The sequence below is a fragment of the Cryptosporidium ryanae genome (genome assembly GCF_009792415.1).
Source record: "Cryptosporidium ryanae isolate 45019 chromosome Unknown contig_22, whole genome shotgun sequence".
Lineage (NCBI taxonomy): Eukaryota > Apicomplexa > Conoidasida > Eucoccidiorida > Cryptosporidiidae > Cryptosporidium > Cryptosporidium ryanae.
The window spans coordinates 41,429-55,660 of NW_027125524.1; the positions used below are offsets into that span (position 1 = coordinate 41,429).

A 14,232-nucleotide genomic window follows, 5' to 3' on the forward strand; every position below is an offset into this window, starting at 1 on the left:
ATAATCTAACCTAAAACTTAAACTTCAGTTAATAAAAAAAAATAATATTAGTAACAGTTGGACCGTTTACACTATTTGTATATAAATCACCTTATCTTTTCATTCATTTTGTTTAATTCCTATATACATATTGAAAGTGTAATTGTATTTATTTTCTATTAAAAAGAAGATAATGTTTTATTATCATGAAATAAATTTCCCTTTGATATATACATATATACAATCAATAAACATTTAAAACACTTAATAAGCAATTAATAGAACCAGAAACTGAAATTAAGAACAATAATAATAATGCCATTCTTAGTGGACTAGATGTGAATCTCTCGTTTTTATTTTTAACCAGTCTATAGTGTATTAAGGTTGGAAACAAGAAAACAAATATTGAATCTACAAATCCACCTGCCATAATTACCAAATATGAAGGGTAATCCCTAAAGTAAATTGCGATAAAATATGATAATGCTAATAAAATAGACAATAGTAATATTCTACCAGAATTTGTTCTAATGAAACTTATCTTTTTAACATTTTTATTATTGTCCTTTTTGCTTATTAAAGGGAGACTGCTTTCAGAAACATTAGATTCATTAATCTGTTCAATGTAGTTGTTATCGATTACATTTGTTAATGCATCAATCATTGGATAAATATGTAGTGGAAGAAGAAGAAACATAGAAAATACCACTAACAATCTTGCAATTAGTGATATATTTGAGCTATGTGAAAAATTATCCAAAATAAATTCCTTTGTTGCACTACCATAAACAATATATGAAAACATTGACATTAATGAATATGAAAATACCAATATAATTCCAGTAAAAGCAGTTAATAGACGAATTCTAAAGTTACTTGGATTATAAAGCCTCGATGCAGCTGGTATAATGTTAAACTGAGAAAAAAAAGTAAATATACATATATTAAATAAAGATATACAATTAAATATTGATTCAAATGTATAATATTTTTCTTTATTAAATAATAGATTGTAAATGTTATAAAATTCAATATCATTTTTAAATATAAATCCATATAAATTATTTAATATTACATAAAAACAAAATAATACTGAGAACATAGTTACAAAAACAATACCTATCCAATTAAAATATTTAACTGGTATACATATTGGTAATAGTACCAATGATGTAATTGATATCATCGCTGTTTTAGAGCCAAACATAAATAAATAATTGTTATAATTCCCTATAAATGGCAGTATTTGTGTCAATAAGTTTGATAATACCAGTATAAATATTGGGACACAAAACAAACAATCTAAGAATATAAACATGTCAAATATTCTTGGTAACGAAAACATTGTTTTATTTAATCCATTTTCATTAAAAATACTACTGTTTATTTCACCACTGTATGCGTAATAAAGCAATGTGCCATATGATTCTGCCCCCGTCTTAACTGATGCTTTTGCTAGTATTTTCATAGATAATACCGAAAATGCTCCAACTAATAATGATATAACTGTACCAGTTAATATTCCAACATTTTTATATGATGCAGGGATAAAAAAACAACCGATACTCGCTGAAGATGCTACCACTAAAAGTATACTTAATAGCAAAGATCTGCTGTTATTGTTACACTGCAACATTTTAAGGTATTATTTGTGTTTTCTTTTTATGTTAATTAATATCAAACAATTTATAGTGGGGTAAATTTAGTTTTAATATTGCTGTGAATACTGACAAATAATAATACTTTCTGTACTATGTCACAGGAAAATAATAGGGAAAATTCAAATAAAAATAATCAATAATGTTATATTTTTACTTTATTTGTGAGAAAAAAGCATTCAAAGATGAAATTATATAATACACATTGACTTGCTTTATTTTTCACTTTATATTATTTAAATTTATATTTCTAAAAAATGTATTAAATTTAATTTAATATTCATTGCACATAAATGAGTTGCTACTCTAAGCGCTTAGCCGCTTCTGTAACATTAAAAAATGTGTGGCGCCGAAATACCACCCAATAATTTGAATTTAATTTAAATTACAAATTTCACGTTAAAAAATGATTTCATTGAAATACAATTAAATTAAGATAGATGTGCCGTATTACAAGTATATACAAACATTTTAATTTAGTGAAACAATATAGTTTTTCATATTAATTCAAAACTAAATACCTAAAATTTACAATTTCTTATTCTTAGCTTGCGTTTCTTCCTTTAATATTTCCCTCTTATTATTTACTGATTTAAGTCAATTCAATTTTTTGTTTTTAAATCTAATAGTTTGTTTTAACTTCTAGTTATTTTTATATCAGTTAAATTAACTTAGAAAACCCTTTTTTTGGAGGAGTAATCATTCATATAATAATGTGATGTATATTATAGTATCATGATTAACACAGGGTCTATACTTTTTATTTAACACTTAAACAGATGCGTTTGCATCATAATAAATAAATTCTATACTTGATTTTCAGTAAATTTTTAATATGTTAGTCTGTAGGTGTACTTATATACTTATAATAATTGTAATAACTGCTCAGTATTTTAGCTAGGTCATAAATAATAATTAATACTGTTGTTAGTACTTTGCTATTTTTTATTAGAAGCAACCTCTCTCATAGCCCTGAATGAGTCAGCTAGGATGTCTTCAATTTCTTCATAAAATTCTTTATAAAGACCAAAGAGGGCAGATTGTTGTCTATATGCAATATTTAAATCGCAATATTCCATATTTATTTTTTCAAGTTCCTTTTTAAGCTCCAGAATTTTAGCAGATTTATTTTCACTATTACCATCTTCTTGAGAATTTCTTATTTTTAATTTCGAATAAGCAGTAAATTTTCTTTTTATAGCATCATCTAATTGATTAATTCTCTTGTTAGCGTCGTCCAAGTCTCTTCTGATACCAATAATAATATTATTAGAGAGTAATTCTAAATCAGTGGTTGAGGATCTTGATATAGTTGATTCTTTGTCATCAATTGAACAATTACTTTTACTCTTTTGAACACTATCTTCAAATTTACAAAGTCTAGTTGCTTTATTTAATGGATAATCCACTGCAGATATAACCTTACAACTATTTTGCAAAATATTATTTGTATTTATTATATCTACCATTCTTTTAACAAAACCCGAATTTTTAGGTTGAAATGATTTATCATAGTTACAAGCATTAGTTGTATAATCCCTTATATCAAAGTTATTTAAATTGCAATTTGCCTGCTCAAAACTTGAATTTGTTCCTGAACATTCAGATCTGTAATCCAATATATCACTATAGTTAATTTCTTTATTTTCAAATACATTTCCACATCTGTCTTTGTAATACGGTATGGATTTACAGATAGAACTAGCATTATATAAATAATAATTATTGTTGTTATCATAATTACCTTTTTTATTATTGCTGCAGTAATAACTAGATTCAGTTGAACTGTGAATTGAATTAACTTCAGAATTTGAATCAAATAAATGGTCCTCAATGTGTAATACTTCATTAACGTTATTATTTGATGCTGTTGAATTTGAAGTTGATGTTCTTTTAATTTCAAAACTAACGATACCAGATGATGAATTCTTTTTACTTAGTGAAAACAAAGACGATAATCTAGACAAAACACTGTTCTGCTTTGATAATTTTTTATTATATACTTTTGAACTAGGTTTGGAGCTTTTATCAATTAATTCTTTATTTTCTTCAATAAGTGGCAATTCATTTTTTAATGATGATTTTTTGTATAAATTTTCTCTTTCAATATTTTTATTTGAAGACGGTTTTCTAAGTATAGATGTTATTTTCTTGGTTGATTGGAAATTATATTCATTGTAATCCTCTATTTTTGGCAAGTATGGTTTTTTTTCGATATCTGGATTTAATGAGACTAATATAGGTGGTCTATTTACTCCTTTTAACCAATCGTCTGAATCCAGAGAAGGTATACCTGCGTAACAATCTGGAAATATATCTTCTGAATAAATGTGTTGTTTTCTTGGTAAAGACAAACTAATTATATCAATTGTATCAGTGCTCACTGACTTGAATATTCTTATTACCTCTGACTTATTTATATCTAAACATCTAACTGGTAAAAAACAAATTCCTCTTTGAGGCTTTGTTGTTCTTACTTCTTCTACTTGAATTAGAGAATCTTCATTCTTATCATCAAATCTAAATACTCTGATATTTCCGTCTCCTTTTCCAAATACAGTCAATAATTTAAACTCATTTTCAAAGTATGGGTATAATGTACTCGACATTATGTCTAATTGAACATCTATAATTGGCATCTCTGTCGAGCGTATGTCCCACAATTTAATTGATCTCGAACCAGATTGTGTAAACCCTGTTGTAATCAGTTTATTCTGTATTACACCACTTCCACCTAGCCACGTACACTTTCCTATTCTTGTACCTTCATGAGCCATAAAATTATGTGCAGTCTGTTCTTGTCTAGGATCAATTATACGAACTAACCTGTCTTTATTTGTAGTTGATATCAAACTACCAAAGTAATTCCATTTCATATCATAGCACAAATTGTTACTCTCCTCATATGTACATATTTTCAAAGATTTTTCTAAATCCCATATAAATAATCTACCATCACTAGAACAACTTGATAATATGTTGTCAGAATTCTTGTTAAACTCAATTAATGTTACTCTTTTATCATGTCCATGTAAACTTGAATAAGGCATAGTTATCTTTTCTATATAATCGGTTCTTTTCATGTTCTCAGAATCTAAAAAATCCTGTTCTAATATCTCGTAAAACTCCCCTTCCATAGGTAAATTCCACGTTTTTATTGTTCGATCATCGGAACAAGTTGCCAAAAAATTTGTATGGAAAGGGGAGAATTTAACGTCTGTTATTCCAGCTGAGTGTCCAGATATCATTATTTTGGGTGGTTTTCTTATCCCTGCAGAGCTTATTGTTATTATACTTGCTGAACCACCTCCACCATCATTTGCATATGCTATAAACTTATCTGAACATGTTAAACCACTTCCTTCATTTAATCTTGTGCCAATTCTGAGTTCTGTAAAATTTTCCTTTAATATTTTGCTGATTAAATTTTTATAGTTTTGAGCATTAGATTGTAATTTCTCCATTTCTTATTTTTTAAAAAAATGATCGAAACTACTTCTATATTTTTAGGCTTAAGTCGTATTTTTTTTTCAATATTAAAATTCTTTATTCACTTATTAGAACTTAATAATAAGCAAAATTTCATATATACTTGTACATATTTTATTAGTATGATTGTACTGCCAATTGCAGCTTATGTTGTCAAATAAAATTTAAGTATTAATAGATTATTAGTTAAATAGAGTATGATTTTTTTCTCAATTAATGATGGTTGCCTTATGTTAAACTAAATTAAGACAAAAAATAAATAAATTTATATTATTAATGCAGTCACTTATTTCTTTTTATTTTAATTTAATGTGTGTTACAATACACGTTATTAATACTTAAAAGATATAAAGAAAAAAAAATAAATTATGTCTAACTCTTCTTTCCTCCCTCTTTGACAATTTGTATTTGCTACTATTTATTTTAATAGTTGTATGATCATTCTTATTTTTAAAGTATCTATTTTTTTTTTATTGTAATAATGCGAAGCATTGTCGATGCATTATATTACGTATGCATGCAATTTAATACAAGTAAAAGGCGCTAGATTCGAAATATAAATAAGTGGTATCGAATAAATACTTAAAAGAGATGTTATTTAGAAAACAAAACTTTACATTTAAGATTATGTTGATTATAAAATACATTGAAATATACTTATAGCAAGAATACTTCTTCTTAGTATTGATGGACTTATTTCTTGCTCATTATTTGTATTATTTGCAGGAAATAATTTAAATATACATGTGTTTTGTTCTCTTTTTTCCATAAGTAAAATATATAAACGAGTTAATAAACAAAAACTTCGTTAGTATTATTAATATTAAGAACTGCTTGGTGAGTTTTCAGCTTCATTTTTTGATTCTTCATTTTCTTTACATTCTATGAGATCTACAATCATTAAAAGTCCACATCTTTTACACCTGCAAGTATCACAATCTTTAATAGTAACATTTTTTTAAATTTAGTTAACAAATTTTAAATTGTTTTTGCCGTCAACTCAGTTTATAACAATAAATTATACAGATATGTACTAATATCTATTGTTATTTTGCCGTTGAATAGCTTACCTTTAGGAACAATTGTGTAACTTATGCATCTCGGACACAACACTTTAACACACTGCACACTATTCCCAATAAATGGGTACCCTATAAAATTAATAGTTGTGCAAAAATAACACTTTACAAAAATATTGTCTGATATCAATAAACGAAGTTAAATTAATTATACATATTTTAATAAATTAAACATCATAATATGTATTGATAGAGTAAGTCTCGGGATTTAAATTACCAAAAGTATTTTTTAAAAATAACTAAATATTTATATAGATAAAAACCTACCTAAATATTCATTTTTGGTATTGCAATGATAACATGTCATTACATTCACACTTGTTTTTTCCATTTTGATAGGTTTTCATAAAGTATTAATTAGTCAAACATATACATTTCACTTTTAGATTTGATTCAATGTATTTCGTTGATAAGAACAGTCAAAATATTACTTATAATGAGTAAAAAAGGATATCAGTATTTTTTAATCTTTTTATTTATTTAAAATTCATTTTTACCGCTCACTGTGAGGTATCTGTTTTGCAAATATATTAGAAAAAAAAACACTTACCGCCATTTAGAGTTTTCAATATTTAAAATTTGTTTGTCCCTTTATTAAAACAAATATAAACGGTTGTAAAACATAGTAAATAACAACTCGTAAATTAAATGATGTTCATATTTTGATATATTTTTGTTTCATAATAACAATAATTTGAGATAAATAGTAATTTATTTTGAATATTAAAGTACAATTTACTCAAGTATAAATAAGTTTGTTTGTGTAGAAAAAAATATTCACTGAGTAAGACACATTCAAAAATATTTGTATAAATAAATTATTATACGTTAAATTTACATGTTTCCAGACTAAAATTAAATTTTAAAATAAAATAAGACTTTAAAAGGCTAAAACTTTTTTAAAAAAATAAGTGGGAAAAATATCTCTAACAATTAAAAAGTATTATTTATATTATATATTGCTTAGTTTCTAAATTACATAGAAATATACATCTAAATATGCATATTTACTACTATGATACATAGATTGCAAAAACTTTAAAATGTTTGGGAAACCGAATAATAAGAAGAAAATAAACAATATAAGAATAAATAATGTGCAATTAAGTAATAATTTGGATATACCTGCATCATTCGGGAAATTATCAAATAGGGATTTTATCGATATTAAAAAGAAGGAAAAAGAAAGAAGAATAAACAGTAAAATTAAAAATGAAAAATGCAAAATAATAATTTATTACCTAAAATTGTACCTGAAACACAAGAAAAACAAGGAAAAATATTCTAATGAATTAGATATTTTGATTAATCATAAGAGCAATGACATAAATAGACTTGTTAGATTATTTAGATTTAACTCTGGATATAATGATGATATAAGTTTAAATATAACAAGGTATTCGCTAATAATAGATATAATTTTTGAACAATACGATAATGGAAAAACTTTTAATAATATATCACTAAGCAATTTATTTTATATATTTAAAAATAATCTGATTTTAATATTTTTAGATAAATCTATATTTCAAATAGATATGAACGTAAAATTAGTAAATCTTGTGAACAATATTCTTGAATATATAACTGGTGTTAATGTTGAAAGTAAAACTAATAGGAGACTATTTTTTAATATGATATTAAATGATTCAATGATTGATGTATTGTTATTAAAATATATTGAGAAATACACAATTAATAGAAATAATCACTTTGGCCTGTTCACAAATATTTTAAATGAAATATTCGAAAATAATATGAATAATGTAATAGAATCTATTTATTATACATATGGCAACGATTTATTTATAAATATATTTAAAAATCAAAAGCAATTGCGAAATGAGATCAGATTTAATAATCATCATCATTTTGAAAACTTTGTTAATAATAGAAATAATTGGTTTAAAATATGTATGTTATTACTGTTAATTAAAAGCAAGAGCTTATTTGGTTACAAGTGTATTCGTTTATTTAAGGAGAAAATAAAGTATATTAATTTTAATTATTTTATTTCACTTATAATGAATGAAAATATTAATAGTATTAGGTATGTAAGTAAATTGAAAATGAATACCGATAATAATAATAATATTAAAAACAACATTGTACCAAAATCATTATTTTCATATATATTGTTGAACTATACATTGATAGAATACTATAGTGAAAATAAACATTCTTTAAACCTAAGAAGAAATAGCAAACAAATATATGCTGGGAATAGTGATGGATTTAAAAGAGTGTTATTTTTGATAAATATGTGGGATTTTAATTCTGACTTGGACTTCGACTTTAATATAAACAATGAATGTTGTAGTTCAAACTTCAATTTGAATATGAACACATATATTGATGATCACGATTATTTTTGTGATTATTATGAGAACATAAAGTATATAAGATCATTTGTCGAAATTATAACGGAAGAAAGTATGAATATTTGTAATGTAAATTATAATTCAGATATGATTCTTGAGGATCATATAAAAATACTACTACTCATTCGTCTTCATTTGTTATTTACAAATCTAATTGAAAAATTTACATATATCGGAACACTTATACTAGGTGATAATATTTTTGGTAATAAAAAATATGATATATACGAGATAATAGATAAAAATACACTTGAAAATAATAAAACTATATCAAACTTATTAAATAATGAATATATATTGATTAATATTATAAAACCATTATTAAACAATATATTACTATTAATGAATAACAAATTAAATATTAAAATAGCAACAAATATAGTCAATCTGCTGTTGGATATTTATTTTCCGTTGAATATATTTGAAAAACCAAAACCATTAAATTTTGACAAAAACAATAAAATTAATTTTAATTATATTAAAAATGCTATGGATATTTGTGTAAGTGGTACTATTATTGACATAAACAAAAATAAGATTATGGAAACTGACGTAAACAGTGATATAAAGTTAAAAGGCAACAATATATATGGAAAGATTATAAAAATTAATTCTGAACTACTAAATATTGATTTTATATCAATAAATAATAAATATTTATATTACTTAGATAACAATAATGAAGATTATAATTTATTAGAAATAATATATAATAAATACTATGTAAATGAATATGATAATATAAATGTGTTTTTAGAACAACTAAAAAGGGGAAGAGTAAAATTAATTCGTGAAATAAACTATATAATACTAAATTATTTAGTTTATGATACAAATATTGTATTGGTATTATTTTTACTGATACAAAACAACATAATACTGAATTACAAAGGGGATATTACCAGTTTTACAAATGAATTGCTTTATAAATGCGAATTTAATTTTATGAATATAATTAATTTTTTTGGAATAGCACTAAATCATCAAATAGTACATTCTGATGAGATAGAAATAATTAAAAATTTGAATCAAATGAGTAATAATGATTTTAACTGTAATAAGAATAAGAATCAGAGTCGGAATTATATTGAAAAAAATGATAGTAGCTGTGTTTGCAATAGTATTCTGACTTTTAAAAATAATAATATTAATTTGTATTTGGATTTAAATATTGCACTAAATGAGTTGGACGATTTAATAAACAAAAAAAACAATGATTCAACTTTTTTTTATGGTTCTGAAATACTAAAATCACTTTTAAATAAACTAGAATATAAGAATTTGAATGATTTTGTTTTACTTAAGGAAGAAAATACTGTTATTATAAATAACTCAAATAATAATAATTCATATTTACTAATAAATATGAGTAAAAATAAGGAATTAATATACTTATCACTATTTATAAATAATTTATCTTTTGAGTTAATTACAAACAATACCACGGTATCTCATTTAAATTCTATATATGGTGAGCTTTCAACTAGAATACACCAAATATTTATTAAATTAAACTATAATTCGCTTAAACTAGACGATTTATATGCTAAAATACCATGGACAATATTAAGTATATCAGATTTGCTTAAACCTAAAAATATACTTTTAAAGCAGGCAATTAATATTGAATTTCATGGAAGTTTTCCAATAAATAACCATCAAAATAATGACAATTGCTTTAATTATAATGAATTAGAGGATGATTATACGGAAAATGATGAATCATCTGATGATTACTATTACAATAGCAGTGAATTATTTAGTTTTCAAAACTCTAATTTAGATTACTGCATTGAACAAAATATGGAATTATGGAATTTATACATCAGTAATAACAACTATAGTAATAGCAATACATACAAGTATTCAAAAAATGAGAATAAAATAGATTTAGTAAAAATATTTGATTCTACAATAAAATATGTCTCGAACAAGTCGAAATACAAGCTACTTAAAAAAGTAATCAAGGAGTTATCATATTTATTAAACTTTGAAGACAGGCTTTGTTTTTATTATCACTATATTTCAGAGTTGAAATACAAATATTATCAGCCAGAAAATATGATATTAATACCTAAATTTGAAATAAGAAGAACACATTTGGTTGAAGATGGTTATTTTAACATAGGTAATTTAGATCCATTTAGACTTAGAGGTGTGTTTAGAATTGTATTTTTAGATGAAAGTGGTGAAATGGAGGCAGGGATAGATGGTGGTGGTTTATTAAAAGATTTTATAATATGTATATCTAGAGAATTATGCTCACCTGAGTTTGGTCTTTTTATTAATTGTAAAGATAATACACTTGCTCCGAGAGATTATTATAGTTTAATAGAAATAATAAATAATAAAAATAATAATAGCAATTTAAATATATATAAATGTCAGAATTTAATTAAATACAGCAATATAAATGTATTAAATTTATATGAATTCCTTGGAAAAATTGTCGGTAAAGCTATATATGAAAAAATATTGCTGGAAATTGAATTTAATCCTGTATTTTTAAATTCTGTATTTGGACAATATAGTGATTTTAATGACCTTGCTAATTTTGATAACGAAATTTATAAAAATCTACTTTTTATTAAGAATTATGGGAATGATTTATCAAATTTGTCTATTACGTTTTCGTTGACAATTAACTTAAATGTTGATATTGTGCATAACAACAATAACAACTACATAGAAATTGATTTAATACCAAATGGAAGAAATGTAATTGTAAATAATGAAAATAAATTATTATACATTAAAATATTAACACGTTATAAACTCATAACAAGTATTAAATTACAGTCTAATGCATTTCTTAAAGGATTAAGTACTGTTATACCATATGAATCACTTAAATTGTTTTTACCTTATGAAATACAATCCCTTATATCTGGAGTATACCAAAAAATTGATGTTGTTAATCTTAAAAAATATACAACTTATACTGGCTATTTAGAAACATCACCGCAAATAACGTGGTTTTGGGATATACTTGAAGAATTTAATGTAGAGGAGCAATCAGAATTTTTGCTATTTGTAACTGCATCCAGAAAAGCACCCCTGTTAGGCTTTCAATATCTCAACCCTAACTTTGGAATTCAAATAGTTCCAGATAACAGTAGATTACCAAGCGCATCTACTTGTTTTAATTTACTTAAACTACCAACATATACATCTAAAGACACATTGAAAAGAAAGTTAAAACAAGCTATATTTAACTCTAGAGGATTTGATTTAAGTTAGAAATACTTTTTTTTTTTCTAAATTGTCTGTTTAAATGGTTATTTTACTAGTAATTTCCGCTATATATTTAAATAAAACGTGAATTTAAATAAACGTCAAAATTTGAGTTTTATTTCTCTAAAAAAACAATAAACCATATAAAAATACAAATTTTAATTGCAATTTATTCTAATATCTTTTTAAACTCATCGTATAATACCAATACTAATGCACCTCCTGTTCCTCTCAGAATATTCGACAATGAACCCTTGTATAGTGTAACAAATCCCTCAGTTCTAATCATCTTAAATAAACAATCAAATGAATTTTTATACAGTAAATTCTTACCTTTTTTTCCAGCCATCATCATCATTCTTCTTCTAATTGTATCGAATGGGTAACATATCATGCTAGATATTGTAGTTACGGATTGTGCTATTATCCATTTATACAAAATGTTGTCTTTTCTACTATTTTTGAATAATATTTCTTTTGTTGTATCATATAAACCGAAATACGCTGCTCTATATACAAATATACCTTGAATAGATACCAAAAATCCATTATACAATGATTTAATACCTGTTCTTTTCGAAACTTTTCTCATACAATCTATCATACCTGTAAATTCTTTCTCATTTTTTCCTAAATCTGTAGCAAGCCTTGTTCTTGCTAGATCTAGTGGATACACTATACCAGAAGATGCAGCACCTGCCAATCCACCAGATAACATATTTAAGGTAAAAGTCTTTAAAACTTTATTTTTAGTGTTACATTTTGGCATTTTATTTCTTAAAAAACCTTTAAATGCAAACCCTAATGCTTGTGTTGGAAAATACCTCAATACATTTGTTGTATTTCCTCGCCATAGACTTAATATTCCCTGTTCTTTTGATACCCTTTTTAAACAGTCAAATATACCTCTATATCTTGGTATCGTTCCATTTATTATATCCGGATTTATATCTTGTGTTTGAAGCAATAATTTAACTCTTTCAAATGGTGCCACTGCTGTTTTACTTAATGCAGCAGATATACCACCTACCATAAAATCTATTAAAAACTTATTCCTTAGGCTTAATTCTTTTATTTTGTTTTCAAACATCTTTTTTATTCATAAACTAATTATTTTTAATCATATAATACAATCTAACATAAAAACTTAATATTTTTAATATTAAATCAAATATTATAAATTATTTAGTTATAGTTTAATTGGAAATACATTTAAAAGAACCTTTATTCTAGACCCATCAATGAACTTATTAAATGCAATTTTTGTAAAAAAAATTGTTTATTTTACACTCCTACCTCTATTTTAACTTATTAGTTATTAACTTTTACATATTATTGTCTCGTATAAATATAACTAGAGTTTCTGTATAAATTTTCCAATCGCATTTTAACAATAATCCCATGGCGGGTAGTGCACATTTTCCTTCTTAACAGATTTTGATTATGAATACAATATTTTAAAATAGTATTCGTATTTATTAAAATAAGTTACTTAAATAATATAATATAAGTAACTATCTTAAACAATTTAAGTTAATTAAAATAATTTGATTCTTAATATCTATCTGTTTTATATAAACATTTATCAAATTTTATGTACAATATATTTCTTGAGCTGGTATTAATTCATAGTTAGTTCTGTATTTTAAATATGCATTTTGACGATTATCATTTAATGTTGTAGGTGCTTCTTCTATGTTTATCATAATATCATTGTCTTTCGTTATTTCTTCATCAATATTGACTTTATTATTCATTAATATACCCTTTGTAATATTTTTATTTAAATCTATAAATGCAATTCTTTGTGCTATAACAGGCAATATACTGTTCAAAGTTTCTATTAATGAATTGAAGTAGTCTGAGGTCAATATGTATGTTCCATTACTTAATTTTTCCGCATCTAAAAAATCAAAATCAAATGATTCGTAGGACATTTCCATGGTTTTCCATCCTGGTATTGTATATTTACCATCAAACCATCCAAATGGGCCCATTTTATTTTGTTCTGTTAAATACCAATTTGTATCATATTTATATGTTGTATTTAATGCAATACAATTTGAAATGACTTTTGATATATCCTTAATACCTTTTATATTGTCCTTATTTACATCCTTTGATAATAAAAACCTTTTTTTTAATAATGTTTGTGCATGTAAGTACTGTTGTTTTGATTGATTCTTCTTCACTATTGCAGACTTTGTTGTTTGTGATGTTGCTGGCTTTTTGGTTGTTGTTTGTGATGTTGTTGCTTTTTTGGTTGTTGTTTGTGATGTTGCTGGTTTTTTGGTTGTTGTTTGTGATGTTGTTGCTTTTTTGGTTGTTGTTTGTGATGTTGCTGGTTTTTTGGCTATTGCTTTTTTGGTTGTTGTTTGTGATGTTGCTGGTTTTTTGGTTGTTGTTTGTGAT

The 14,232-nt window shown here is 24.4% G+C and overlaps 5 protein-coding genes across 5 annotated transcripts; 1 reads left to right on the top strand and 4 right to left on the bottom strand.

Annotated features, from left to right (window-relative positions):
- Positions 1-223: 223 nt before the first annotated feature.
- On the bottom strand, positions 224-1,615 carry FG386_001260 (amino acid permease like integral membrane proteinplus 11 transmembrane domain; the record flags this gene model as incomplete). Its single annotated transcript, XM_067340653.1, has 1 exon — positions 224-1,615. One exon carries the CDS (start codon positions 1,613-1,615, stop codon positions 224-226), a length of 1,392 nt encoding a protein of 463 aa, XP_067198149.1.
- A 960-nt stretch (positions 1,616-2,575) lies between these two features.
- Positions 2,576-5,101, bottom strand: FG386_001262 (coronin like WD40 repeat protein; the record flags this gene model as incomplete). Its single annotated transcript, XM_067340655.1, has 1 exon — positions 2,576-5,101. The coding sequence occupies one exon, from the start codon at positions 5,099-5,101 to the stop codon at positions 2,576-2,578; it is 2,526 nt and encodes an 841-aa protein (XP_067198151.1).
- A 2,147-nt stretch (positions 5,102-7,248) lies between these two features.
- On the top strand, positions 7,249-11,826 carry FG386_001263 (uncharacterized protein; the record flags this gene model as incomplete). The annotated part of the gene is made up of 1 exon (XM_067340656.1): positions 7,249-11,826. One exon carries the CDS (start codon positions 7,249-7,251, stop codon positions 11,824-11,826), a length of 4,578 nt encoding a protein of 1,525 aa, XP_067198152.1.
- Positions 11,827-11,989: 163 nt separating this feature from the next.
- Positions 11,990-12,910, bottom strand: FG386_001264 (mitochondrial ADP/ATP-transporter; the record flags this gene model as incomplete). Its single annotated transcript, XM_067340657.1, has 1 exon — positions 11,990-12,910. One exon carries the CDS (start codon positions 12,908-12,910, stop codon positions 11,990-11,992), a length of 921 nt encoding a protein of 306 aa, XP_067198153.1.
- Positions 12,911-13,412: 502 nt separating this feature from the next.
- Positions 13,413-14,205, bottom strand: FG386_001265 (uncharacterized protein; the record flags this gene model as incomplete). The annotated part of the gene is made up of 2 exons (XM_067340658.1): positions 13,413-13,937; positions 13,987-14,205. Coding segments are annotated over 2 exons (744 nt in total), but the record flags the coding sequence as incomplete, so codon positions are not given.
- Between the last annotated feature and the right edge of the window lie 27 nt (positions 14,206-14,232).